The sequence below is a fragment of the Balaenoptera acutorostrata genome, chromosome 6, assembly GCF_949987535.1.
Source record: "Balaenoptera acutorostrata chromosome 6, mBalAcu1.1, whole genome shotgun sequence".
NCBI classification, from domain to species: Eukaryota; Metazoa; Chordata; class Mammalia; order Artiodactyla; family Balaenopteridae; genus Balaenoptera; species Balaenoptera acutorostrata.
The window spans coordinates 106,216,499-106,241,869 of NC_080069.1; the positions used below are offsets into that span (position 1 = coordinate 106,216,499).

Sequence of the window (25,371 nt, forward strand, 5' to 3'; positions counted from 1 at the left end):
GTTAGGAGTTAACCAGGCAAAAGAGAGTGAAACGAGCATTCCAGGCAGAAGGAAGAACATGTGCAAACACCTGGCGGCAAGGCTGAACGCAGAAGGTTTGAGGAATTGGGAGAAGTTCAATGTCATCTGAGCATAGAGCATGGGAGGTGGGAGGTGGGTATGAACGCATGAAGCTGAAGAGAAAGGCAGGATCTAGATGGATATAGAGCTGATTTGGAGAGCTTGGAATTTAGGAAGGCTGGATTTGTAGTGATTGGAACATGAGTGTTGAAATGGGATGTTCACAAACCAGGGCTTGAATCCCAGCTCTGCTACCCCTGGCTGTGTGATGTTGGCCATGCCACTGTGTCTCAGAGTCTCAATGTCATTGTTGCCTGTAGTGTGGTGGTAATAATGCCTCCCTCATAGGGCTGATTTGAGGATTGAATGGGTGAGTACATGACAAAGGCATACGATGTAAAAGTTTGATAAATGATAATTATTACTATCAATTCCAAGAACAATGGAAAGTTGTTATTCTGTCTGGAGATGTGATTTGTAAGGAGTAAGTCTGGAGACAGGGATGTGAATTAGGAGGTGATGGGAATAGTGCACGTGAGATGATGGTGGCTAGGACCAGAGAACTGGATAAACTGGACAGATGTTGTTTGGATGCGAGACAGGAAAGAAGGGTCATGAGAGTCTCAGGTAGTCTTTGAGATTTGGAACATGGGGATAGTGACAAGTCTGGGGTGTGTATCATGAGGTCAGTTTTATACATATTGAGATTGTATCCATCAGGGATCAGTTGCAGGGAGCAGACTTCTCTCCAGCTTTTTAGCAGGAAGGCATTTATCCCAGGGTATTAAATGGCTTACAGAATTGTCGGAGGGCTGAGCAAACAGAATCCAGGTTGAGCTTTCAGGAGCAACCTCTAACGCTGCTCCTGGGAACTGAGCCACTATGGTCGCTGCTGTCTCTTCAACAGTCTTGCAGTCAGGAAGCTGCCCCCTCTACAGCCACAACACTGCTGTTTCAAACAGGAAACCACCCCAGTAAGGAAGCCACTGCTGCTGCCAGTCCTAGAACCAATGTGAATCTGCAACAGACCATGTCAGCAGAATGGATGCGCCTCTCCCTACACCCAGGAGCGCCATACCTGCTAAGCTACTATCTGAACACTGGAAGCTATGCAAATGCAGCTACAGAAAAACCACAGGCCTCCACAGCTGTGCTTGCTGGGTGAATGGACGAACCTTCCTAAATCTTGTCCATCTCAGACCGAACTATTCTAAAGCCCAAGCTGCAAGGGAGTAAGAAAAGTATATCTTTAGCTTCCCCACCTCTGGAGCAGGGAAAGGCAAGCTTGAACAGTTGTGGGTTGTGACTCATTAGAGCATCATAAAATCAATTCAGGTGGTCATAACAAGATTTTTTTCCTTAGTTACAAATAATAAGCGTAAGTATTACTTAATGAAATGCTTGTCTTAGGTGTGTGTATTGTTGTCGTTTGTGTGTGCACACGTACATGCAATCATTTGCGAACTAAAGTGTTTTTTCCTCTGGGTCATGGTAAAAAAAAAAAAAAATTGAAAGCCACTGCACTAGACGTTGACTCCAATCTTCCATTGCAAGGTCTCAGAGAGAACTAATGGGTAGAGTGCGATAGCTACTCAATGTATGGGGCTGGATTTTAGGAAAAGAACCAAACTGAAGGTAGAGATGATGCAGTCATTGGCCAGAAGATGTCATCTGAAAGCAAGGGGGTTGATGAAGTCACCCAGGGAGACAGTGTGGAGTCTGAAGAGAAAAGGGAACAGAGCCCAAGGAACATGGACGTTTGGTCTTGGGAGAGAAATTTCCTTCTGGGGTTGTGCTCATTCGTCTTGCAGTCTGGGATTTTTCATTTATTCTCCAGAAAGAGAACTGGATCCAGGGGAGCCCCAGAGTGCTTTGGAAAGGTGCGTTTTAAGCACACGCGAACTAGAGCTGATTTTGCAGCAGCCTGGGAGAGCCACGGCGCACGCTGAGCTGAAGCATAGGCTGGCACCTGGCCCGGGGCCTGGCACCACACTGGCACTTGGGACTTCACGTGGAACGGTTGTACAGAGCAGAGAGGTTCTTAGGAAAGACGGAAAGAGCTCTTTAGATTCCAAGGCTGCAGCTCATGAGCTGTGACCACAGAGGGGTCTAAACCCTCACTGGTCAAGGCTAACTCGGTAGCTTTAGGGTACTATTTCTAATTTTCAAAGAGGATTTTTGCTGTATTGAAAAATGGCAAAAAGGATGGGGAACTGTACAGGAAGATCCTTATTGCAGCAAAAGCGGGAGACAAACTACATGCTTCTCCTTAGGAGAATGAGCACACTCTGGTGTGTTCAAACAATGAAATAGTATAATAACAGTTAAATGAATGACCTAGATCTACGTGGGTCAGCCTGGAAAAATCTCAAAAACTTAACATTATATGAAAAATTTCAAGTCACAAATGTTATATAAAATATGATATTTATTGAAAATTTTAAAAACACACAAAATTGTACTGTATATTCTTATGGGACAAGAAATATGAAATTATGTAAATGAAGGGGACGTGAAAACTCCCAGGTAGTTGTTACCTCTGGGGAGGGCATAGGGAAATGGTTGGAGGGGTGAGACTTCAGCTCTATCTGTATTATTTTATTTTTTAAAAGAAGCAGACCAAATATAGCAAAATATTAATAGTTATTAAATACACTGGTGAGGCATGGGAGAAATATTACTTTCTGTTCTTTCCATAATTAAAAATAAATACAAGAGTATATAAATTTTGCAATGCCCAGAGCAAGAATCAGGTTTCTTCCCGGGACCCCAGGTTAAGCAGATGACCTATACAACAATTATTAGGGGAAAGCATATACACACATGTACACATATGTGTATATATAATATACATATATGTACATGCATATACACATACCTACTTATACACACCTATATACATATATATACATACACACATATATGCGTAACCTCAAATTAAGACAAGCTTTTAATATTTTTATTGCAAAATATTGTCCTTATCATATATTTCTTCAGTTTCTGAGAGAGAGAACTTTGACATCGTGGGACCCTAACATTTTTCTGTGATTTGACCATGTACAGAATCTATAGACCACCTGTGTCTCACATTAGAATGATGATCCCAGATTGTTTTGAGAGGGGCAGGGAGAAACAGAAGAATCCCTGAAGGTTGGGGCCTACTGCAGTGCAGGGCTGGAAAGATGTGACCTGAGGAGTTACAGAAAGGCTACAGTGGGGACCAGTATGGCCTGGTGGGGAATAATGGCGTAGGGAGTCTGGGCTCAAATCCCCGCTCAGCTGCCGCCACATGTGAAGATTTTAGTCTCTGTCCCATATTGGGCTTCCGTTCAAACACTGGCTCAGCTGATCTCTCAGGATCTTTCCAGAGATGACACTGACTGACTTCTGTATCCTCTTAACTTAAGGGCTTTGTCCCCCAGTGCCAGGACAATCAGTGGTATTCCAGGGATTCTGGAAGCCTCCCTTGTTTGGGGAATGCTGCCCAGTTTCCCTCAGCACTTCCTTGCTTTAGTGCCTGTTCATATCAACCCTCCTGGAGGTGCTGGGCCCTTCTCTGAGCCAACCTTTGTGTGACAGCGGGATTCTGAGAAGGAACTGGACAAGGAAGTTACAGGAGACATTGGTGTGTGATGGAGAAACGGGGTGAAGAAAGTCACCGAATATGGAGAAAGTCCTATGAATTTTCCCAAAGGCAGAAATACATTTACACTCATTATTTTTCATCAACTCACCCATCAGCCTCTTGTCCAGGTTCTACCAGTATACTGTGTGTGTGTGTGTGTGTGTGTGTGTGTGTGTGTGTGTGTGTGTGTGTGTGTGTGTGTGTGTGTGTGTGTGTGTGTGTGTGTGTGTTGGAGGTGGGAGAGGGCAGAATCAGTGAGCTCCAGGTGAGTTTTTACCAAAGAGGCATATGTTTCAGGTAACCTGGGTTCCCAGTTAGAAGAATGATCTGTTTTACTTGTGTAGATGGTGTCATTTGCTCACAGCATTTCCAGGGGGTGCGTAACCCTTGGGGAGTGACAGAATTTCATTTTAAACTTCCTAGGCTGTCCTCTCCCTATGGGTTATCCCTACCTTGGGTTATTAATGATTATTCTCTTATACTTTTTTGTCATGCTGCTGGATTCCTTCAAATTCTGTGCCCCCTTGTGTCTTCAGATGTTGACTTCCAGGGCATTGCTTGACAGAGACTGAGATTAGGAGCCCCTCACGAGGTGACAGTCAGGTACCTCTGCTCAGAGGAGGGTTGGTGAAAAACAAAAACGGAAACTTTCTCAAATTAGAATATGAGACGGTAGAAAACTTGCTTAGGTTACACACGCTTAGGTTGCAGATATCTTTTCAAGAGTGCGTGAGTTGGTTTAAGCAGGATTCATTTGTCCTACAGAGTTAGGGTATAAATGCCAGGTGCCCCCTTATTCTGTGACCTCGGGTCCTCAAAACCTGTCTGTTTTTACCACATACCACTTGGCTTGATGATTTCAACACTTCTTCCAGTGTCCGCTCCTCCCAAAGAATCTACTCCCAGAAAGTGTTAAAGAGAAATGTAGACTTTACTGAATATTTCATAGTGGAAACCTAGGAAGGGGTCGACGTAACACCCTGCTCAGCAAATTACTTAAATCTTTCCCTTAGCTATTTCTGTTCTCCCAAGTCCCTCTCATCCGTACCACCGCTGCTGTTTTTTGTTTTTTTCTTCTTTTAAATCATTTCTAGTCTTTCTCTGACAAACTTTCCTGAGTTCCTACTCCTTTTTCTCTCCTGCTAATTGAGAAAAATGTACATTTTGCTCCATTCTTTTGCATAGCAGTTAAGGGTCCCTTTTCCTTCTGAAGCATAACCTCACGGGCTTATATTTCAAGTCAGTGGTCCTTCTCTCAAACAGACAAGGTGCTCCTTCGAAGACGGACAGATGTGAATGTGGGTTGAAATGTCGTGCCTAAAGTCAGGAGGGGAGGTAGCTGCCGCTCAGAAGTCCTTCTCACCATTTTCAGAGTCATCACTGTCTATCATCAATGCTGTGGGGCCTTAAAAGCCCTCCGCAGAAATGGTTTCCCGAGAGTATCTGAAGCAGGGAAAGAGTTCACGTGGGCGATGGCGGCAGCTCTTCTCTGAGCAAATGACTGATCACCTTGCCTGAGCGCTTGCCGAATTCACGGCACTTTCCTGACAGGAAACAAAAGCTGTCTGTTGTTGACTTATTGTCAGTCTTAACTGCAATGGAGTCAAGCCTGGTCAGGTGGTTTTCCAAATACCCAGAAGGTATTAGATTCAGGATGGTCAGTTTTACACATTTTAGATCCCACTGTTCACACCATTTGTTAAGGTGCCCTGAACCTTGTCCCCAAATACTGACTCTGCTGAGGTGACACGCAGCCAGATACTGCTAGTACCATCGGTTTTATGCCAGTGCGGGGAACTTTCCTTTGGTCGGGGGCTTCGAGAACATTGCCTGGAATCTTTTTTTTAAGGAATTTTTTTATTTTTATTTTTAACTTATTATTATTTATTTATTATTTATTTTTGGCTGTGTTGAGTCTTCGTTTCTGTGCGAGGGCTTTCTCTAGTTGCGGCAAGCGGGGGCCACTCGTTATCGCGATGCGCGGGCCTCTCACTATCGCGGCCTCTCTTGTTGCGGAGCACATGCTCCAGACGCGCAGGCTCAGTAGTTGTGGCTCACGGGCCTAGTTGCTCCGCGGCATGTGGGATCCTCCCAGACCATGGCTCGAACCCGTGTCCCCTGCATTGGCAGGCAGATTCTCAACCACTGCGCCACCAGGGAAGCCCTGCCTGGAATCTTAGTTCACAGGTCTGTGATGAGGGAGCCTGATCTTCTGAGATGGAAGAGCCTTTGGAGAGATTCAAACTCAGCCCCTTGATTTTTCTGACGTGGAATCTGAGTTCCAGGGAGGGGAAAGGACTAGCTCAGGTCATACAGTGAGTTAGTGATCGGGCTGGGCCTAAACCCATCCCTTCTGATTGCCGTGTGTGGCTTTGTTCACCACACCACATTGCGTCCCTGCCTTCTATCTGGAAGATACTTCACTCAAAACTCTCTTTTTAACCCAGAGTTGTATCTTCCCAGGAAACAGAAGGAGAAGTGTACTATTTAATTCCCTTTGTGGTTTCAGTCTTGGCCTAAAGTGTTCTTTTTTGCCCAAATGTCTGGAAGGATGAAGTGCTGTATGGTAGAGAGTTGCTTTCTTCCTGAAGGCCAGGAGGGATGGTTCAGTCTGAACTACTGTATAAGAAGATGGACAACACGTTCTCAAGAGGAAAGGTGTTTGTATCCACATACTGGAATTTATCCACCTTGACTGATATGGTGGCATTGACCTGGAGGTGCTCCAGCAAGAACTGAGAGAGGTTCTGGTATATGTTTTTGGTTTGCACTCCAGACTCACACACTGTCACCAGTGTCTGTTTTTTGACATCTTTGTTGATGAGAAGCTCCAGCTTCAGGTCGACAGAATGTTCTGGGCATTTCACAAGAAATTGCAGTTGGCAAATGATGAAGTACCAACCTGGGAACTGGATCACCAGATTCCCATCCTGATATCTGACTCCATGGGTAATGCCATCTTTGTTCCAAGACAACTTGGTTTTGTTTATATGCTTTGACACTGGAAAGAGAAGGACAAAAGAACCTCAGAATTATTAGGCAAATTTCAGATGTGGATTGGAAAATTTGAAGTCTTTATTCAAGGTTCCCCATTCAAGTCCTGTGTTTTCTATAATATTGGCTGCTGGTTCAACCATCTGGAATATCTTCCATGTTACTCCTAGGCATTACTGAGTATTCAAGGTACAGGTACAAAACCACCCCCTGCCTTTTCTCTAATGCATAAAGCTGGAGGGTCAGAACACACACGGTATTAGACCTTTACCTCCTACGGAACTGTTTCCCATTTAATCGTTGTATCATTCTGTTATTATTATAATTATTATTTTTCCCTTTTCAGACTATAAGCTCCTGGACTGTATTCCCCATAAGTTCTGGACTATCATGGACATGGACATTTAATCAACCAATCAAGGAATATTTGATCAATGGGGGACTGCTATTTGGTAGGCATTGCACAAAGTATCAGAGAAAAAAACAATTTTGTTCAATTAGTGAACAATTTAGGCATCAAGAGGTCCAGGAGAATCTCAATTTGTTAACTTTCACATTAAGATACGTCCCTTAACTATTCATTGTCTGAATTTTTAAATGTCTTCCTCTCTTTAAAAGGGCAGCCAGCCATAATTTTGTAGACCCCTCAAGTGCACATTAAGGGCCTCTTCCCAGCTGGGTTTTATAGAAAAGCAAAGAATTAGCAGACCCTCTAAGCTGACAAGTTGGCGTTGGAAGCCAAGTCTCTGAGTCTTAACAAGTGAAAATCGGCACTGATTGGTCAGGGTGTCTTTCAGAATTGGGAAGCTGGCATGTTCATTTTAATTGCTTCCCTTTAAACCTCGTTGCAGTTCAGCTGAAGAATGAGAACTAAGCTGACTGCAAAATTGAATTTTTTAAATGAGCAGAATGGCTATTTCAGAGAATCTTGGCCATCTCCTCTGTACCTCATCTCTCCCAGTGTAAGTGCCTCTTATTATTTCATCTATAAGGGGCCTCTCTCCCGAAGCATGCTGCAATATGCAAATAGACCCTGTGCCAACATGGTCATTAAGCTGTCAATCTGGGCACAGGGCAATTTTGTGGCTCCCTTATGAATAACTTGATAGAGGCAGAGATTAAGAGCCTGCTTCCCGTGCCTGAGGAAAAGTACTGCACACTTGGCCTGCAGCCCGTAGATGGATGAGTAAAGAGGGCTGGTGCAGTGAGGCACAAATGACCTCACAGGCCAGGGACGCAAACTTGAGAGAGTGAATGAGGCTGAGCAAGTGGGAACCTTGTAGCTTTCAAGAGTAATGCTCTCCCCTCACCCCCTAAGGCATTTAAATTCAAATTATAAAAAATATCATGCAGGCTAAACAAAATGCACATGCAGGTCACATTTGGCCGTGGGCTTCTGCTTGTGACCTCTGGCTTAGAAATTTCAGAAAGGCCACAAGAAGTGGCCCTCATGTGGTTGGGTTCCTGGATTCGATTACTGACCTTGGAGGTAGGCCCATGACTTCTTGAATGGAGCCCTTTCCAGGATACATGAGATGTCCTCTGAACAATTCCCTAAAAATAAGGAGATCCCATGTTAAATGCCTCTCTCTGCTCCGGGAACTGGAGCCACCAGATCTTTCTCTGTGACCCTTTGATGGAGACGATTACTATTCTGTTTCCGTTTGGGGGACAAAAGGAGACCTGTTTATTTCTCATTTTGCTGTCAAGTACCTTAGAAGGTTTTTTAAAACGTGATTGCTCCCACTTGGGCTTTTACAAAAGACTGTGGAAGTTGGGGGGAGGAAACAGATAGGGCCTGAGTCCCTATATGTACCAGGTGCATTCTTGTTGCTTTATATATGCCACCTCACTTGATCGTTGCAATAACTCCATGAGAGAGGTATTATTACGTCCCTTTGAGAGATGGAAAAAAGCGTGTGGACCAGACAGATTAAGTACATTGTCCTACATCAGTCACTCAGCCAGGCAGTGGTAGTCAGAACACTAAGGTTGGGAGTAATTATTGCCACCCTTCCTTTAAGAGTGCACTAGCTGAAACATACATATTTCATCTAATCTAATTCTCAGAATAACTGTAAGGCTAATCCTAGACAATGTCGAGACACGGTCACTGCTACAAGGTCATGCAAGTTGGTGGAAACCCTGAGATCCACCCCCATGTCTATCTGATTCCAGAGAATCAGGTTTCTTCCTCAGGGCCATTTTGCTAGACAAAGGAGATAAACACATCCTGGTGCTCAATTTTAAGAGGATATAGGATCATGGGGCTTCCCTGGTGGCGCAGTGGTTGAGAATCTGCCTGCCAATGCAGGGGACACGGCTTCAAGCCCTGGTCTGGGAAGATCCCACATGCCGCGGAGCAACTGGGCCCGTGAGCCACAACTACTGAGCCTGCGCGTCTGGAGCCTGTGCTCCGCAACAAGGGAGGCCGCGATAGTGAGAGGCCCGCGCACCGCGATGAAGAGTGGCCCCCGCTTGCCACAACTAGAGAAAGCCCTCGCACAGAAACGAAGACCCAACACAGCCAAAATAAATAAATAAATAAATAATAATTAAAAAAAAAGAGGATATAGGATCAAAGAGATCTAAGCAGGGAGCCTGCTATTTGGAGCTTCCTCGGCAGGGAAAAAAGACAATGTTTATGTCAGTGTGGAATTTAAGAAATAAAAATATTTTAAATATATTCACTGGTGATGGCAGCTTAGCTTCTTATTATAGTAACTATTTTGTATGCAAAGAACCAAGTTATACATTTCCTGCAAAGACTCATGAATTCAACTTATTCTGGGCAAATTTTTTCTTCTCTTTGGGTCTTGGTTTCCCTAATCTGTAAAACTGGGAGATCTGAAACCTGACACTGACACCTTTTTGACGGTGTCACCAGAGACGATCACTCATTCCATCCATCAGAGACTAGGCAGCCGTTCAGTCGAAGTGGCCACGTCCTGGTAGGCTTGTTCACTGGATCTTCAAGTAGTATACGTTGGGCTCACCATCTTCCCCGTTGCCTTCTATGTCCAGGCCTGGGAAGATCCCTCCTGGCCTTCCTTAAAGCGGGGTGGGGTCCTGGGAGTGGTGCAAAGCCAAGTGAAGAGCCCCCTCTGCTGTCTGAACAAGCTCACTGCTAGAGGCACCCACAGCAGAAGCAGGGGGCAGTTTTCATCCTTTTCTTCCCTCAAGGCATGTAGAGCTTCTGGTCTGAAGGTCTCTCGGCTGAGGAGGGCTGGTAGGCCAGCTGCCATTCTTCTGATGCCATCTCTCACGCATCCTCCAACTAGCGTTCTTGTCCTGCCTGCAGCGCATGCTCTCGGGGTGTGTCCAGCCACATTCACAACAACGAGGCAACGAGAGCTGCTCATTCTTTTTTTTTTTTGGCCGTGAGATGCGGCTTTCGGGATCTCAGTTCCCTGACCAGGGATTGAACCTGGGTCATGGCAGTGAAAGCCCGGAATCCTAACCACTAGGCCACCAGGGAACTCCCGAGGGCTGTTCATCCTTAAATGTGCTCTGACTACTGGTAGGGAGTCCCCCTGGCCCAGCCTTCTCTTTTTGGGATGTGGAACGTCAAGTCAAAAGGAATCGCAGAGAGGCACGTCTGGCTGCATCTCTCCTCTGCTTGGAACCCGTTTCTGACACTACTGTGACTGCAGGATCAGGGCCCAGCTCCTCCACATGGCATTCATGTTCCCTTGTGTTCTAATCCCTACGGAATTCTGCTGTCTCCTCCCTCACTTTCCCTCTTTCCCTGTACTCTCTTGTACTTGTCCCAATAGTAGTAGTGGTAGTGCTAGTAATAATAATAATAACAGCTAATACATATTGACTGATGGCTGTTTTCTTGGCACTCTGCCAAGCACGTTACATGCATTATTTTACTTAATTCTCACAATCGTCCCACGAGAAAGGAACTCTAATGACTTCTCTCTTGTACATAAGGAAACGGAGGCTTTAAAAAGTTCACATCCGCACAGCTAGTAAGTGGTGGAGTGGAGAGTCAAACCCAGGCTATCTGACTCTAATGCCCGAGTGGATTTTTGACCATTTTACTGAAGGTTGGGGCCTTGGGGTGCCCCAAAATACACCATGTTGGTTTTCCATTCCACTTGGAATTCCCCTCTTCACTGATAAGCTATTCCTTGTGTAAAGCACAGCCTCTGGGAACCCTTCTCTGACCCCTCCGTCTGTTTGGTATTTACCTCCTCCGTTAGATGGTGAATCCTCAGGGCAGAGACTACTGTTTAACTGTCCCCACTGCCAGCTCAGAAGATGCTCTGCAAATGTTGAATTGAATCATCTAGTCTGTCTCTCTTACTCCCCTCTGTGGGTGTCAGCTAAGTTCTTAAGGCTTGAGTGAGGTGAATGCAGAGTCTTGGCTTGCTTTCCCTTCCGGGCTGGAATAACACCTGGCCTCAGTCTCCCATTGGTTCTGCAGGTTAGGTTAGATTAAACGGGAGGTTAAGATTCAAGCCCTTGGCTGAAGCCAGCACATCACACCAGGAACAGGCTCTACTCCTTGGCTGAAGACCCCCTCACACCATGTCACTTGTGGTGGCATCTATCAGGTGAGCTTCTGTAAATGGGTGGCTGTAGAAGTACAAGCCTGGGCTTGCCTCTCACACATGCATGTTCTTGTTTTTTTATTTCCCCTTTGGTCTTTGCATATTTGCTGGGTTGACCTCAGTTGTAATTCTGAGAAACCCAAGGATGGAAAAAAAAAAAAACACCTTATTTTGAAGCATTTGCATTTCCTGAAGTCAAATGCCATGGCGTATCTTAGTTTTTCTTAAAGAATCTTTTAGACGTTTCAAGAGAAAGGGGAAACAGAGGCAACTCCCTTGAAGAATGACATTGCTAGAGCTGGCTAAATGAAGGGGCTGGGAAACCAGGACACCGGAGGAGCTATTGGTGGAATGGGGCTGCTGAACTTGGAGAAGAGCCCAGAGGAGGGCACACTGATGGCCTTTAGCAGCTGCCAAGGCTGTTAGGAGGGCCAGAGCTGATGGGGGCCGGCTCTCGGGGGCCCAAACACGAAGGCTCCATGAAAGTTTAAGGAGATGATGCACTCAGCTAATGGTTAACACCACTCTTGTTCCCATTTCTCAGATGAGGCAGTGGGAAGACCTTCATTAAGGACACACAACTCACACTGTAACTCACAGTGCCAGCAGCTCAAATATTTGACCAATTAGTGCTGTTCAAAGTCGTGTTGGACTGATGTGAGGGTCGTGAGGCTCTTGTCAAGACCTAGATGAATGGTTCATGGGTCATTAGTCATGTGGCTTGAGTCTCCTCATCACCCTGTGAATCCATGCTCTGACTTTCTTTTTTGGTTATGAGACAGGAATCCTATAGTATTCCTGGAATTTTGAATTTTGGGAGCATTGGGAGCAAAACACACCTCCGTTTCATTCATTTCCCAACCAGATTTGCTGTCTGGAGGGGTTTAGTTTGAAGAACTAAACACTAGGGTGGGGAAATGAGAACAATCTGCAAGTCATGGCAGAGTAGATGGCCTGGGAGTTAGAATCTAGGAATTGTCCCTCTCTGGGCTGTCATGTCCCTAGCTAGATGAAGAGCAGTATGAATCTGATGATCTAGAAGGGCCCTTCTAGCTGATTCTAGCAGGCTGTGTAGACCCAGCTGTACACCACCAGGCTTGCTGTGGGGACAGAAAGTCAGTCCCAGCTCCAACTGTCTGTCTTTTGAGGCATGTTGCTCTACCCCAGCTAGGAATCTGTCTTCACACATTAAGATTTCCAGACACCTGCATCAGTAGAACAGAGCATTTTAGGTCTGGGGACAATCGAAGTTATGAAGAGCCTGGTTCTGTAACGGTTTTCATGATTCATAGAAATGGAAGTTCCCTGAGAACTCATCTGGTCCAGGCTGGGTAACTACGTAACACATGTGTTCCCCAATGTTACCCCCCCAGCAGACTTGTCCTAGGTCACCCCATGAGTCAGTGACAGAGGCAGGGCCAAAACTCAGGACTCCGTGCTCCTGTGGGACATTCCATCTTTTGGACAACTCAAGTACTCTGTGAATACTTCTGAGGACCAAGGCCTTCAGATGGGCAAGATGTGTAAGCGTTCTCCCAAGCTTTGGCCTCCTCTAGGGGGATCATGGAACTTTCTTGGGCTTTGTTTGGAAGCCTGGAGAGAAATATGTGCCAATGAAACCGTCCTGGACAGGTGCACATAAGACAGAGATAGGGAGAGAGATGTTGCTTACGGTGGTTGAAAGGGTCATGTTCTAGAGGTCAGAATAATGGCATCCTGAAGATGGGAACCCACCTTGAGATCTCAAAACATTAGACCCAAGAGGACCATTAGATGCCAAGTTAACCAAGACCCTAGATTTATGAGTGGGGAGACTGAACCCAGAGGGACTGAAGGTCTGGCTCAAGACCCCACCGTAGGTCAGTGGCAGAGCTGGGTTCAGAGCACACGGTTCCTGACTCCTAGCCCAGGGCTTAGTCCCATTTTTTAGTCTTTCCATGTAGCAGGAAGGGTTAAATGTAGGAAGAAGTGGGTTTGTGGCCACCATACACGCTGCACTGAAAACTGATGAGACAGCTTGTGGTGCTGGGAAAACAAGCACAAATGAGCCTTCTGGGCTCCCTCTTCCTGGGAAAATGGCAGCAGGTGACTTCAGGCGGGTGTGCTGAACACTGCCAAGTCATAAGTCAGGGGCAATCAGACCTCCATTAAGATGCAACAATGCCCAAGGGGGCAAAACAAACCACACTTATCATTCCAGCCAGAAAGTATGTGGTCTGAGTGCCAGGCACCTTCCAGGCTGATATCAGGGCAAAACAAACAACACAGTGCATCTCAAAGAGAGCACCTGGGTCCTGGTCAAGGCTTTTAACTTCAGACCTGTCACTTTCCCTTACTGACCCTCAATTACTGCATCTGTGAAGTGGGGATGGTAACAACCCAAATGTAAGGATGTTGCAGAGATGCAATGAGGTTATGGATATCAAGTGGCCGGCGCAGCACATGGTAGCCCCTTCCTCCCCCACTCCTCCTTCCCTAGTTGTTACAGTGGCACAGTTTAGCAGTGCTGCTTAGCTGATTAAATGATCTGGCTGATGAAATGCTCATTAAACCAGAGCTCATGGCATTGTCTGATGGATTGAAGTTTCTCAATTATGTACGTAAGTGTTTGAAGCCATCTGATGCTCCCAGGGAAGTGTGAATAATCCTCCTCCCATCTGCTGAAAATATTTGAATCCTTCCAAGAAAGAGAGGAATCATCCTCATGACTCTGCATCTACTATGTCCTGGCTTCTTAGTTCCTCCCTTTGGCGGAATATCTAGCAGAGTCCCAACAGTGACATCTAGGGGAGAGTCTACTATCAGTTGAATTCAGAATCAAAATGAATCCTTAACCTAAGGGTCATTTCAGCTGGCTTCAGTTGGACCATTTTCTCGATGCCACCAGGCCAACTAGTAACAGAAGAAACTCCAGGATGGGTTATTTGTTAAACAAAGGACAACTAGGTGACCCTGGGTTTACAAACAGCATTTGGGGAATAGCCATTATGGCATGCTCAGTGTTAAGCACATAGAAAGTCACCAGTAAGTACAAATTGAGATCAAGCTGAAATTCATTTGAATCCCTTGAAGGTTACTTAGGATTTTGAGGTCTTTTTTTTTTTTTTTTTTTTTTTTTGGCCACATGGCGAGGCTTGATAAAACTATCAAGTCAGATAGTTTTATCTTACATATTGAAACAGGTCAGGATTGAAAAGACCCCAAGGGAATTCCCTGGCGGTCCAGTGGTTAGGATTCTGTGCTTTCACTGCTGTGGGCCCCGGTTCGATCCCTGGTCAGGGAACTAAGATGCTGCGTGCCTCACAGTGAGGCCCCCCCCCCAAAAAAAGACAGTTTAAGAGTGGGCTTTAAGTGAATGGGTTTAACGTGAATGGAGAAGCCAATAAGCTCTTTGAGGCCTGTGACTATCTGAAAAGCAGTTACCCCATGAGCAGGGGTATCCCCACTTGCTGTGGAAAAAAAAAAACGACAACAACTTGTAGACTGGGCAGTCTAGATCCAGATCAGTCCACCTGATAGAAGTGAGGTCTCTGCTGTCTTTCAGCCTTTCTAGGGGAGGGGGCTGCTGCTTCTCTACCTGCCTCTTCTGCGGCCAGCACAGCATCCTGGTGGGGCTGCAGCCATCTGGATCCCAGCTGTGTGACACCAGGGCGAGCGGGGGGGTTGGTGAGTAGCCAGCTCCTTGGTTTAGGTTCACTGCCTTCGATGGGCAGCTTGTATTATTTCCCTGGGGGTGGGTTCACTAGTTACAATTAGAGAGCCAACTTGATCTCTTTTAATGCCCACATTTTCTCTTTAGCAGGGGAAATGGGGAGGAAGGTAGCCTGCCGAGCCATGCAAAAATTATAAATTGTTAGAACGGTGAAATGGTCAAAGAATCCTAAGATATTTGATTCCTGGAATGTTCTATTCAGAGCAAAATCCATGCCAGGTCAGGTCAGCTGGCTTGCCCCCCTCATGCCTGATATTTTCAAGAACAGGAAACTCCAGTCCCTGGGAGTTCACGTCCTAGGACTGGAATGTAGGTATTCCAGAGTTCAACCCAGTTCTCTGCCTTTTGTACCTCATCCCCAGCTGGAGATTGAATCCAGGCTGAGGGTGGGGAATGCACAGAAGGGGTGCAGGACCACTTCATGTGGTCTATCCACTGTTCCCACTTCCTCAGGGCCTCCAGGGAACCTTGGGATATTAGGGGCCACATGACATTCACAGGAAAGACAAACTCTTCTAACTGGCAGGCTGTGGGGAGGAAGGAATCATCCCAGGTCTCATGACTCCTCAGCTGCAAAGCTGGGGCTTGAATTTGGCCTCTAGATCCCCTGCCGTGGGCCGTTCATGCCCCCTACCACCTCACCTCTTGTGCAAACCCACGTGTGTGGTTGCCCTAGTGGCCCTCTCTGTCTCAGAGCTCGACAACAGAGAGCGTACTTCAGTGACAAGAAGACAAACAGCTGCAGGAGCAGGTGCTGAGGAAGTGACAGAGAGCCCTGGCAGGATTCCTAGCCTTGGAGGACTGATAGGGGCACCGGAAGGAAACACAGTCGTGCCGTACTCAGCATCTGATCGTACAATCCCGGTTCGGCAAAAGGGCTCCAAGGCGGTCAGCCTGGACTTGGAGGTCTCCCCACTCCTTGCTAGCTGTGCAGTCTTAGGCGAGTCAAGTTGGTAAAGCTCTCTGTGCTCTAGTTTCCCTACTTATAAATAATAAGGGGCCCATAATTATCCCCCGGACTTGTTGTGAGACTGTACGAGTGAATCACGAAGCACTCGGCTCAGTGCGTGGCACAGAGTGAGTGACCCATCAGTGTTTATTATTTTCACTCCACCAGATCCTCACACGTCCCTAGTAAGGGAATAAAAGGAAAACTGATTTACAGGTTGTCTACAGAATTCCTCCAGTACAGCTAGGAACTGGTATTTTGTTGTTGGGAAGTTAGGAAGGCCTGGGGCTGAGACCAAGGTGACCAAAATTAGTTTGCAATAAAGGCGGTAGAATTTGAATGTCTGCAGAGTTTGTGAGGGGAAGCGAAGGCGTGGTGAAAATGGGAAGGAGAGCGTGGAAGCAGGGCAGTATGCATGGCGGTGGGCCGAACCCCAGGGAGCAGGGCAGTCCCTCGAGAAGGCCCCGGTGGCTGGGGTGCAGAGCCCTCACAAGCACAGGGGGGTCTGCAGCTCAAGTCTGCCTCACCCTCCGTGACGGAAGGCACTGCCCCACCGGCTTCTCCAAGCACCCTAAATGCTACTGTCAGCTTTGCTACACACAGCTGCGGGTGCTTCTGGAGCTCTGGGGACCTCAGGCATGGGGGGCTGTGTTCCGGGGTTTGGGCAAATAAGGCACATACACGAGCATAGGTGAGAGTCAAAACGCTGTGGAGGCAGGAAACTGGAACAAGAAGTGACGAGAAGCAGCACCAGCCTCCCTCGCCCAGCCCGCCTGGACTCTGTGTCCAGAGGACTTATGCTCGACCACGTGGCAGACAAGGGTCGTATCTGCTGTCCCGTTTCACCCTCGTAGTGGCTCTGTGCAGGAGTCCTTCATGACTGCATTTGCCAGGGAAGAGGAGAAGCGTGTGGGAAACGGTTCTCCTCCCATCTCCCCTCCTGCCCTTAGTCCCGGCTGGGCCCCCGCATGGGCCACTGAGTCCTGAGCACGACGGAGTGTGTGTGAGGTGGCAGGCTGCCAGTGACAAGTCTCCTGGCTGGGAGTGGGAAGCTTGTGTTGAGACTCAGACATCTTTTCATTACAAAAAAGGCTTGGCTTTCTGTGGTTTCCCTGCAGCTAAGTGTCATCCTGTGTTACATTACTTTAGTGTACGGACATGGCCCTGTTTTCCAGGCTCTGGGCTGCTGCCGGCTTCCTGCTGATGGTGGGCAGTTTCCGCCAGTCGGTGGCAGAGGTCTCCCTGGGAAGTGTCTGGCTTCTGCTCTTGTCCGCCCCAGTGACAAACCACATGCTGCCGCCTGGGGCTTCCTCCCTGGAGTTTCTGGGAGACGATGCCTCTCTGCCTGGAATGTCTTGCAATGGCTTTTCAAAAGGGAGTTTGCTGCTTCTGCCTGTTTAAGAGGGGTTTGTTGGGGGAGGAGGCTGCGGATGCAGACTTCCTCAAGGTTATTAGGAATGATCTTTTTAGACTTTTCTCTTCTATATTTACATATTGAATGAAAGATTAGAGTATCATAAAACGTCAAAGTTGGAAGGGCCCTTCCAGTTCATTCAGTACATTGTTGTTAGGTTATAGATGAGACCCAAAGAGGAGGAAAGACTTGCCCAGAGAAACACAGCCTGCTAGTGTGAAGGTCAGTTCTGGAGCCCAGGCCTTGCTCCAAGGTAGTGTTCTTTCCACCTCACCGTGCTACTGTGTCTGTAGTTTGCCAAGTTAAGAGAAGTGGAAACTTGCATTAAAAGCAGGAGAAAGCTAGGGACCACGCACAGTAGGTCACTGACATTTTATGGCTGAAGCACATCATGCGGGGGCTAGAGAGGAGCCCTGGATTCTGATCTGTGCTCTGCCATCAACTCCCTAGATGACCTTGGGCAAGTCACCTTGATTCCCTCAGCTCATCATCTGCAAAATGGGACTATTAATCCCCATGTTGTTTGCTTACAGGATGGAGGCTAAGATTAATCCAGGGGAGCTGTGGGAAGGTCTTTAACGAACGTTTCATGGCCCTGGCGAGAATTATTAGCATTTTCTAACTGGTTGCAGAAACATTGAATTGTAAACTGTGGTTGGTTTTGGATTAGTTTGTGTTCTGATATCTACAGTGATGGCCCATGTAAGAAGTGATCTGGTAAGTGATCTAGTCCACAGCTTCCACAACTTTGAATTTTATGGATCAAAATAATTACTCCAAAATGTAAATTCAGTGACCAGTATACAATGGGCAGCTTATCATTTTGCCTTGTGACCATTAAAACAAACAAACAAAATAACTCTGACTAAAAGCAAACCAACTTAATTCCCATCTATATCACCTTCATGTTGTAAAAGAAAGGACATTTTAATACCAAAAAACTGTAGAGGGCTTCCCTGGTGGCGCAGCGATTAAGAATCCGCATGCCAGTGCAGGGGACACGGGTTCAAGCCCTGGTCCAGGAAGATCCCACATGCCGCAGAGCAACTAAGGCCATGCGCCACAACTACTGAGCCTGCGCTCTAGAGCCCATGAACCACAACTGCTGAGCCCACGTGCCACAACTACTGAAGCCTGCACGCCTAGAGCCCATCCTCCTCAACAAGAGAAGCCACTGCAATGAGAAGCCCGCGCACCACAACGAAGAGTAGCCCCCGCTTGCCGCAGCTAGAGAAAGCCCACGCACAGCAAGGAAGACCCAACACAGCCAAAAATAAATAATAATAAATAAAAATAATAAATTTCCCTTTAAAAAAAAAGCTGTAGAAAAGGAGGTGCTCTCAGAGGAAAGCATAGTTGGCCATGGGAAAAGGGGGATCACTGGTTAGAACCTCTGTAGTTGGTGACCTACGATGGAAGTGCAGAAACTGAGACCCAGAATGGCTGAGGTCGTGTTGCCTGATCAAAATTGTCCTTGTCATTGAGGTCATGTTCTCCCTAAAGATCCATCTCCCCCTCTTGAAAAATGAAGTTCTCGTCAAAACCTGGAAAATCTGGATGGATGTGGGACAGTGGGACTGGGGAAGGGAAAATGACATTTACTCAGTGTGTTTGGTTTCTTGCAAGCTATCGTGTTCTGATTCCAAAGCCGGTACTGTTTCCATGATGGGGGGCAGCAAACCCTGGTCTGTGGGTGAGACCCAGACCACCACCTCGTTCTGTGAATGAAGTTCTGTGGGCCCGCAGCCATGCCTGCTCATTTGCACAGTCTGTGGCTGCTTCTGCACCACAGCAGTGGCGTGGACTCGCAACAGGGACCCTTATGGCCTGCAAAGCCCAAAATGTTTACTGTCTGGCCCTTTCCAGAAAAAGTTTGCTTACCTCTGCATTATGCCATGCTCCTTTTTACCTTAATGTGACTGTCTACAGAGGCATTGTGGGAACTGAGGTCACATGCTAAGTAATTCCAGCCAAAGTTAAGCTATTGTTGACAAAGCTGTAATTATTAGTCTGCCTTGAAAGATCCAGAATGCTGCTCCTTTTAGGGGATTTTGCCTTTACTTTCTAAGTCTCTGGGTGACAAATAGCAGGAGAAGCATGACTAAGGGTGTCCTGAAGGAAACTCCAAGTGCGATGGCTGCTGGCGTGAGGAGCTGTGTCCAGACACCTATGTCCTGTGGCCCCAAGCATGACCTGGTGTCTCTATCCAGGTGCCTATCATGACCCACTCTTTCTCTTTTACTTTTTTTTTCTCTGAGCTATCTGGTTATCCAGCTGCTAGCTAGGTTCTAAAGGTTACAGGACTGAGATGGGGCTAAAGATTTTGGGTTGAAAGAACACTGGATTAGAGATGAGGACATCTGGGTTCTAGGTTTGACTTCATATGACTCTGAACAAGACCCTTCACTTGGTCTTACTTTTCCTCTTCTGTGCAATGAAAACATTCATCAGAGGATCCCAAAGTTTTTCATTTTCCATGTTAACCTAACTCTGCATATCACCACTCTGGGGCTAGTAGAGACAATGCATTAATTAGTGACTTAAGTGATAGGAAATATGAGGGGTGGAGAGGTCTGTTTCACAAGCCCTCAGCTTCATTATGCATTTTGTCTGTTATCAGTTATTTAATGATTACTATGTGTGGTCACCATGCCAAGCAATATCTGGAAGAGATCTGACAGCTTCTCCAATACCCTCATGAGGTGGGTATTATTAGTCCTATTTCACAGATGAGGAACTGAGTTTCTCAGGTGGGGTGTACAGCCAAGATTCATACCCATATTGCCTGACTCCAGATTTTAAGCTCTTAACACAACGCTGCTTTGTGTTCCTCTCTGTGTCCGTGTGACAGCCTATGCCAGAGGTACAATTTTCACTAGTGGGAGAGGTGAGGGCTGGTGGGAGAACTTGTGGGGATGTGAGTGCAGCTCAGAGGCTGCTCACATGAATGGAGATGCATCAGCTCTGCCCTGACGGCCCACGTCCGCCTCCACCCACTCTTCTGTTGGACACTATCATGATGTTTCTGGTTATTAATCATCTGTGATGTGATTTGGATGCGCCCCTGCACATTTACTCCTCATTCCAAAGTCTTACCTCCTTTAAGGTGGAATTTGCCCGGCGGGTGGGGAATGGAGTCCTGGAAGAGAAGAAAGAGGAAAGAAAAAAAAAAAAAAAAGGCAGCATGAGAATGTCATCAGATTGAAACAGCTAGTCTTTTTCTTTTCCATTTTGGTTGTCCTCAAAGTATTGTGCAATTTAGAATTCATATTCCATCTGACTCTTAGATTTAAAAAAAATTAATTCACTGACTTAGTTTACAGTGGGCTTTCTCATCCATTTGCTTTACAACCTGCTTATCAGAAACACAACTGGAGGATTACTATCCTCATTTCACATGTGAGGAACTGTGGGCCGAGAGGTAAAAAGCTTATGGCAGCTCAGGGACTAGAATCTGCAACTCAACTTTCAGTCCAGTGCTTTTTGTTTCTATCACCACATGTGTTATTTTTTCCTACTTTGATTAACATAAGAGCAAACAAGTGTAGTATATAAATATATGTGGGTTTTGTTTTTTTTTTTCTATGTTTGATTCAGTAGACAGTGAAAGTATGTTGTAAACATACCTAGGAAGGTCCATTTCTATTTCTCCTGTGGTTGGAAATTCTGAATTAATAGAACATTCACGTGCCAAGCATTGCGAAGATACCAAAAATAATTAAATTGGGTCCATGCCCTCATGGATTTATTACAAGTTTATAGTTGACTATAACATCTAAATACTTATAAATATATAACATAAATAAGCATAAATGTCTATTATTTATTTTAATATTCACATGTTTTATGTTATTTATTCTGTAATAAGCATAAATATATACATAAACATTTACATAGTTAAGTAAGAGGTTGATAGCAGATAATCTGATAGCAGATCGTCTTCTGAAGGAGGGCCCCCAGGCTGGGGAGTGGTGGGGATGAAAGGAGGTCTTGCCCAGGTGCTCTGAGTACGGGCAACAGGAGCAGATGGGCACAGCTCTTCACCCCTAATTCCTCAGAGACTAGCTTCCTCCCTGGTCTCCCTCCCCCTTCTCCCCACCTCAGCCATTAGAGACACCCCTCAGTTGTCCTGCCAATAAGGAATGAAGTGTCTTCTTTATCTTTTGACCTATCCTGGTCAGGATCTCCTATAGTGCATTGGATTGAAATATTAATAAAGACCTAGAGAAATGTGAGCATTTACAAGGGTGAAAACAACTTCCCAACTTCTAACGGAGCAAGAAGTTAGCAGCTGCCCACATCTTATTTTCTTAGTGTTCTGTATGAACACCTGGGACCATCTAGAGTTCCCTCTTTATTCTACCATTGCTCTAGGGGCTCTGTCCTTTGCCTTCGATTGCCAGCTCTCCTGATCAGTGACTCTCTTCTCCAGCCCAGATGGGTGGCGGTGAGTCGAGGGAGACTCCTGAAGCAAAGCCCCGGCAGAGCACTGATCTGGAGATGGAAGTCAGTATAGATTTGGGAGCTTCAGCTTATCAGGGAAAAGAAGTGAACTTGGCTTGGAAGGTCCTTCCTTCCTTGCTCTAACAGTCTATGATTTTGTTGCTTTAGTTGAAAGCTCTTAACCTAATTAACAGTGCTGTACATTTGTGGTCTCTCAGTTGCACATGTATTTCAAAGGAAAACCTGATGTCACAAAATTCCCTTCCAGGTTGCCTCTGTGAGACAACAAACAGCATTTCATAATTTAATAAACACCTAGTTTACTGCCAAGCATGTCCGTCGATTAGTGTGATGTGCAAATACGTGAAGGAAAACATCTACGTTTAAATGTGGTGCTAAGACCCGTTGAATTCATCGGCTGCCCAGGAACATGCCCAGGAACATGTCCAGGGACAGTGAGAGGCTGCCAGAGCAGCAGACCCCGTGGAGCCATCCCAGCGGCCACTGGCAGTTGGGAAATACCAGAGAATCATACATTCAGCACATGTTGAATTGGGCACCTGGTGTGTGCCAGGCTCTAAGTTAGTCATTGGAATACGTCCTGTGGATTTTATGGCTCGATCATTAAAGCAGTCATTTAAGATATACAAGTAAATATCTAATTAGAATTGCAAGTTGTGCCAAGAGCGGCCAGGAGAGAGGCAGAGTGTTTCAAAATAGTACTTCTTGAGCTTTAGCATGTGTATGAATCACTTGGGGAGCGCCTTAAAATGCAAGTGCTGATTCAGCACGTGTGGGTGGAGCCTGAGAGTCTATTTCTGACAAGCTCCCAGGTGACATCGGTGCTCCTAGCCCACAGAACACAATTTGAGTAGAAAAGTTTTAAGAGATAATATCTGGAAGGAGATCTAATTTACATGGGCGGTTGGGGGTACAGGGGGAGTCTCTGCCATTTGAGGGCTTTCTGGTCTTCTAGCTTCAGACAGGAGGATGTCAGAAACAAAGCTTCATAGTACAGGAAAGAATCCTGTTGCTTGAACCTTCACCCAGGACCCATGACATCTAAGACAGAAGTGTGACTATTCCTATCTTGAAGAGCTCCTGGGATGAGGACAGGTCTCCAGCGCTTCCCTTGGCTACCCATGGTAGACAAGATCAGAGAATCAGGGCCAGAGGGGAACCAAGGCATCCTTTAGTCCATCAAGCTAAGTTTCACAGGCAAGGAGACTGAGACACTCATAAGTCAGTGGAATCCCAGATCCCAGACTGAAATTCTCCAGTGCTCTTTCTATGCCCCAGGAGAGATGCTATCTTCAGAAGCCAAGGATAGAAAAGCTTATTCTTCCCCAGCCCCCCGCCCCTTAGTAGTCCTTGTATTTGGAGGTGCAGAAGTAGGGTGTAAAGAGATGATGACTTAAATTTTGCTGAGGACTCTTTATACCCTAGGTGCTATGCTCAGTGCTGCCCATCTATCTATTCCTCTTTAGTAAGGTACCTCCCAGTCTTAGAATTCTTTCCCATACCTAGCCTGGGGATCCGGGTCTTGGCTGGGGAAACGTGAACTACCTTGCTTAGCAACTTGGCTTTGCGGTCAATAGTACATAGGCTAGACATAGACACAAGCAAATGGACCCTCCCAAGTTGTCATTCTCAGCTCCATTGAGTAGCTCAGGAAACTTCATCTCCGAGGTTACCAACCAGGTACATTTCCTTAAGTGTACTTCTCTCTCTCTTTTTTTTCCCCAGACTCTGTGTGTCTAATGGGTATCCTCAACAATGTTTCTGTGTGTGGAGGGAGGAAACGTCACGTTTAACCTGTTTGTTTCCAGGTGAAATGGCCTGTTCCGACCATCTTCCCCGCCTAGGAGTCTGTTTTCCCATTTCCTTTAATCACTGTGATTACAGGGCTAATAATGCTTCCCTCCGCTGGGTTGTTGTGGACATAATAAGATACTATACATAGAGTGTTAGCAAGTACTTGAAAACTGTAGTTATTTTGGTTACCCTATTAATCCTAATGAGGTGCTTAATTTGCCTCAATACCTTGAAAGTCTTATTTCTTTTTGCAGAGCAAAGTATCACAGGGCATTTCAATTCACCCCTATATTTTATCTGGGCTGAAAAGCAGGGGAGTCAGCTCCCAAATTTACTTTGAAAAAAGATACCCTCTCTGATGGAAAATGGCCAAAGGCAACTAATATTTCGAATATGCCAGGTGGCCTCACATCTTGTAATGTGGGCCATGGAGACCTTTGCCAGGAATGCCTCTCTTATTTTCCAGTGAACGTGATTAAGCACTTAATGAGGGTGCTTAATCCTCGGGGGCTAAATGCTTTACATGCATTATCTTATTTGATCTTTACCCCAAGAGTTAGTGATTGACTAAGACTTAGAGAAGTGACTTAATGATTATAGAAGGTCCCATAGATGGTGAATAGCAAGGAAAGTATTCAAACTCTGGCGTGTTGACTTGGAAGGCAATGCTCTTCAATGCCAAGCCACGTTGCCTCTCTAGGGTAGGGCAGGATGAAGCTGGGGCAGGAAATCCTCCTGAGACTCCATGAGAAAGTGGATGGAGGTCATAGAAAATTTTCCCTGGCAGCCTTTGTTTTGGTAATGTTAGTGAAAGTGGTCTTTGGAATACAGTGGCTTAAAGTAGTGCTTCTCCCACTGGGGATCTTGTTAAAATGCTAATTCTGATTCTGTAGATCTTAGATGGGCCCTTAGGTTTTGCATTTCTAATGAGCTTCCAGATGATACCTGTGCGGCTGGGCCAGGGTCCACACTTTGAATAACAAGGGCTTAAAGACGTTACTCAACAGGCAATCAGGATACTGAGGCCTTCCTTCCCCAAGGAATGGGGAATGGCTTCTGGAGGCTGAGTGTGGAGCTGAGCTCATGTATGGGTTTAGGAAGTCTTCCTAGTCTGTTTGTAGGGTGGCTTCCTATCCTCTCATCTTCCTCTATCAATGCTTCTTGCCACCTAGCTCTAAGTCCTGCTGCCCCCCTGTGCAGTCTGGACTGACCTCTGTTCTGGCCCCGCAACTCCTGTCCTCACACTTGGGCTTGCCTTCTCCCAGGCTGTGCGTCTCCTCACTCTTGCCTCACCTGGAATGCCCGGCACCATCTCCACCTGCCACCATCCTTCCAATGGAGAGCTCTTCTCCATTGAAGAATGTCAGCTAATAAACGCAAAAGGAATCATAGAATTAGGCAATTATCATTCTTCAACCCTCAGTGCATGAGCTGACTCAGATGAGGGTCATCATCAAAGAATGCCAAAAACGTGGAGTGAAGGATATTGGTATGTGTTCAAAGTATTACCCCATAGATTACTTATTAATAAGAAAGAACAAAGTGTTGTACTAAAGAGATAGCCAGTGGTCTCTGCCTGAATCAAGTGACTAAACGTTATTGCCAATAATGGGGCAACCTGACATATACCTCTAGCCCTGCTGCAATAAGAAGTATATAACATCACCTATGTACTATTCTTGCCAAAAATGTTTTATCTGAATATAATCACGCGTAAACACTAAGACAGTTCCAAAACGTAAACTATTCTACAACAGAACTGACCCTTTGAAAAAGTCAATGCCGTGAAAAACAACA

The 25,371-nt window shown here is 46.1% G+C and overlaps 1 protein-coding gene across 1 annotated transcript in view; it reads right to left on the minus strand.

Annotated features, from left to right (window-relative positions):
* Positions 1–2,538: 2,538 nt before the first annotated feature.
* Positions 2,539–25,371, minus strand: part of TNFSF8 (TNF superfamily member 8) — a 28,512-nt gene continuing 5,679 nt past the window's right edge. The window contains exons 2-4 of the mRNA XM_007178138.2: positions 20,413–20,455; positions 8,162–8,233; positions 2,539–6,686 (exon numbers count right to left, since the gene is read on the minus strand). Of these exons, the coding sequence (XP_007178200.1) occupies positions 6,292–6,686; positions 8,162–8,233; positions 20,413–20,455 (510 nt within the window). The 3' untranslated portion in view covers positions 2,539–6,291. The remainder of the gene's footprint in view (positions 6,687–8,161; positions 8,234–20,412; positions 20,456–25,371) is intronic.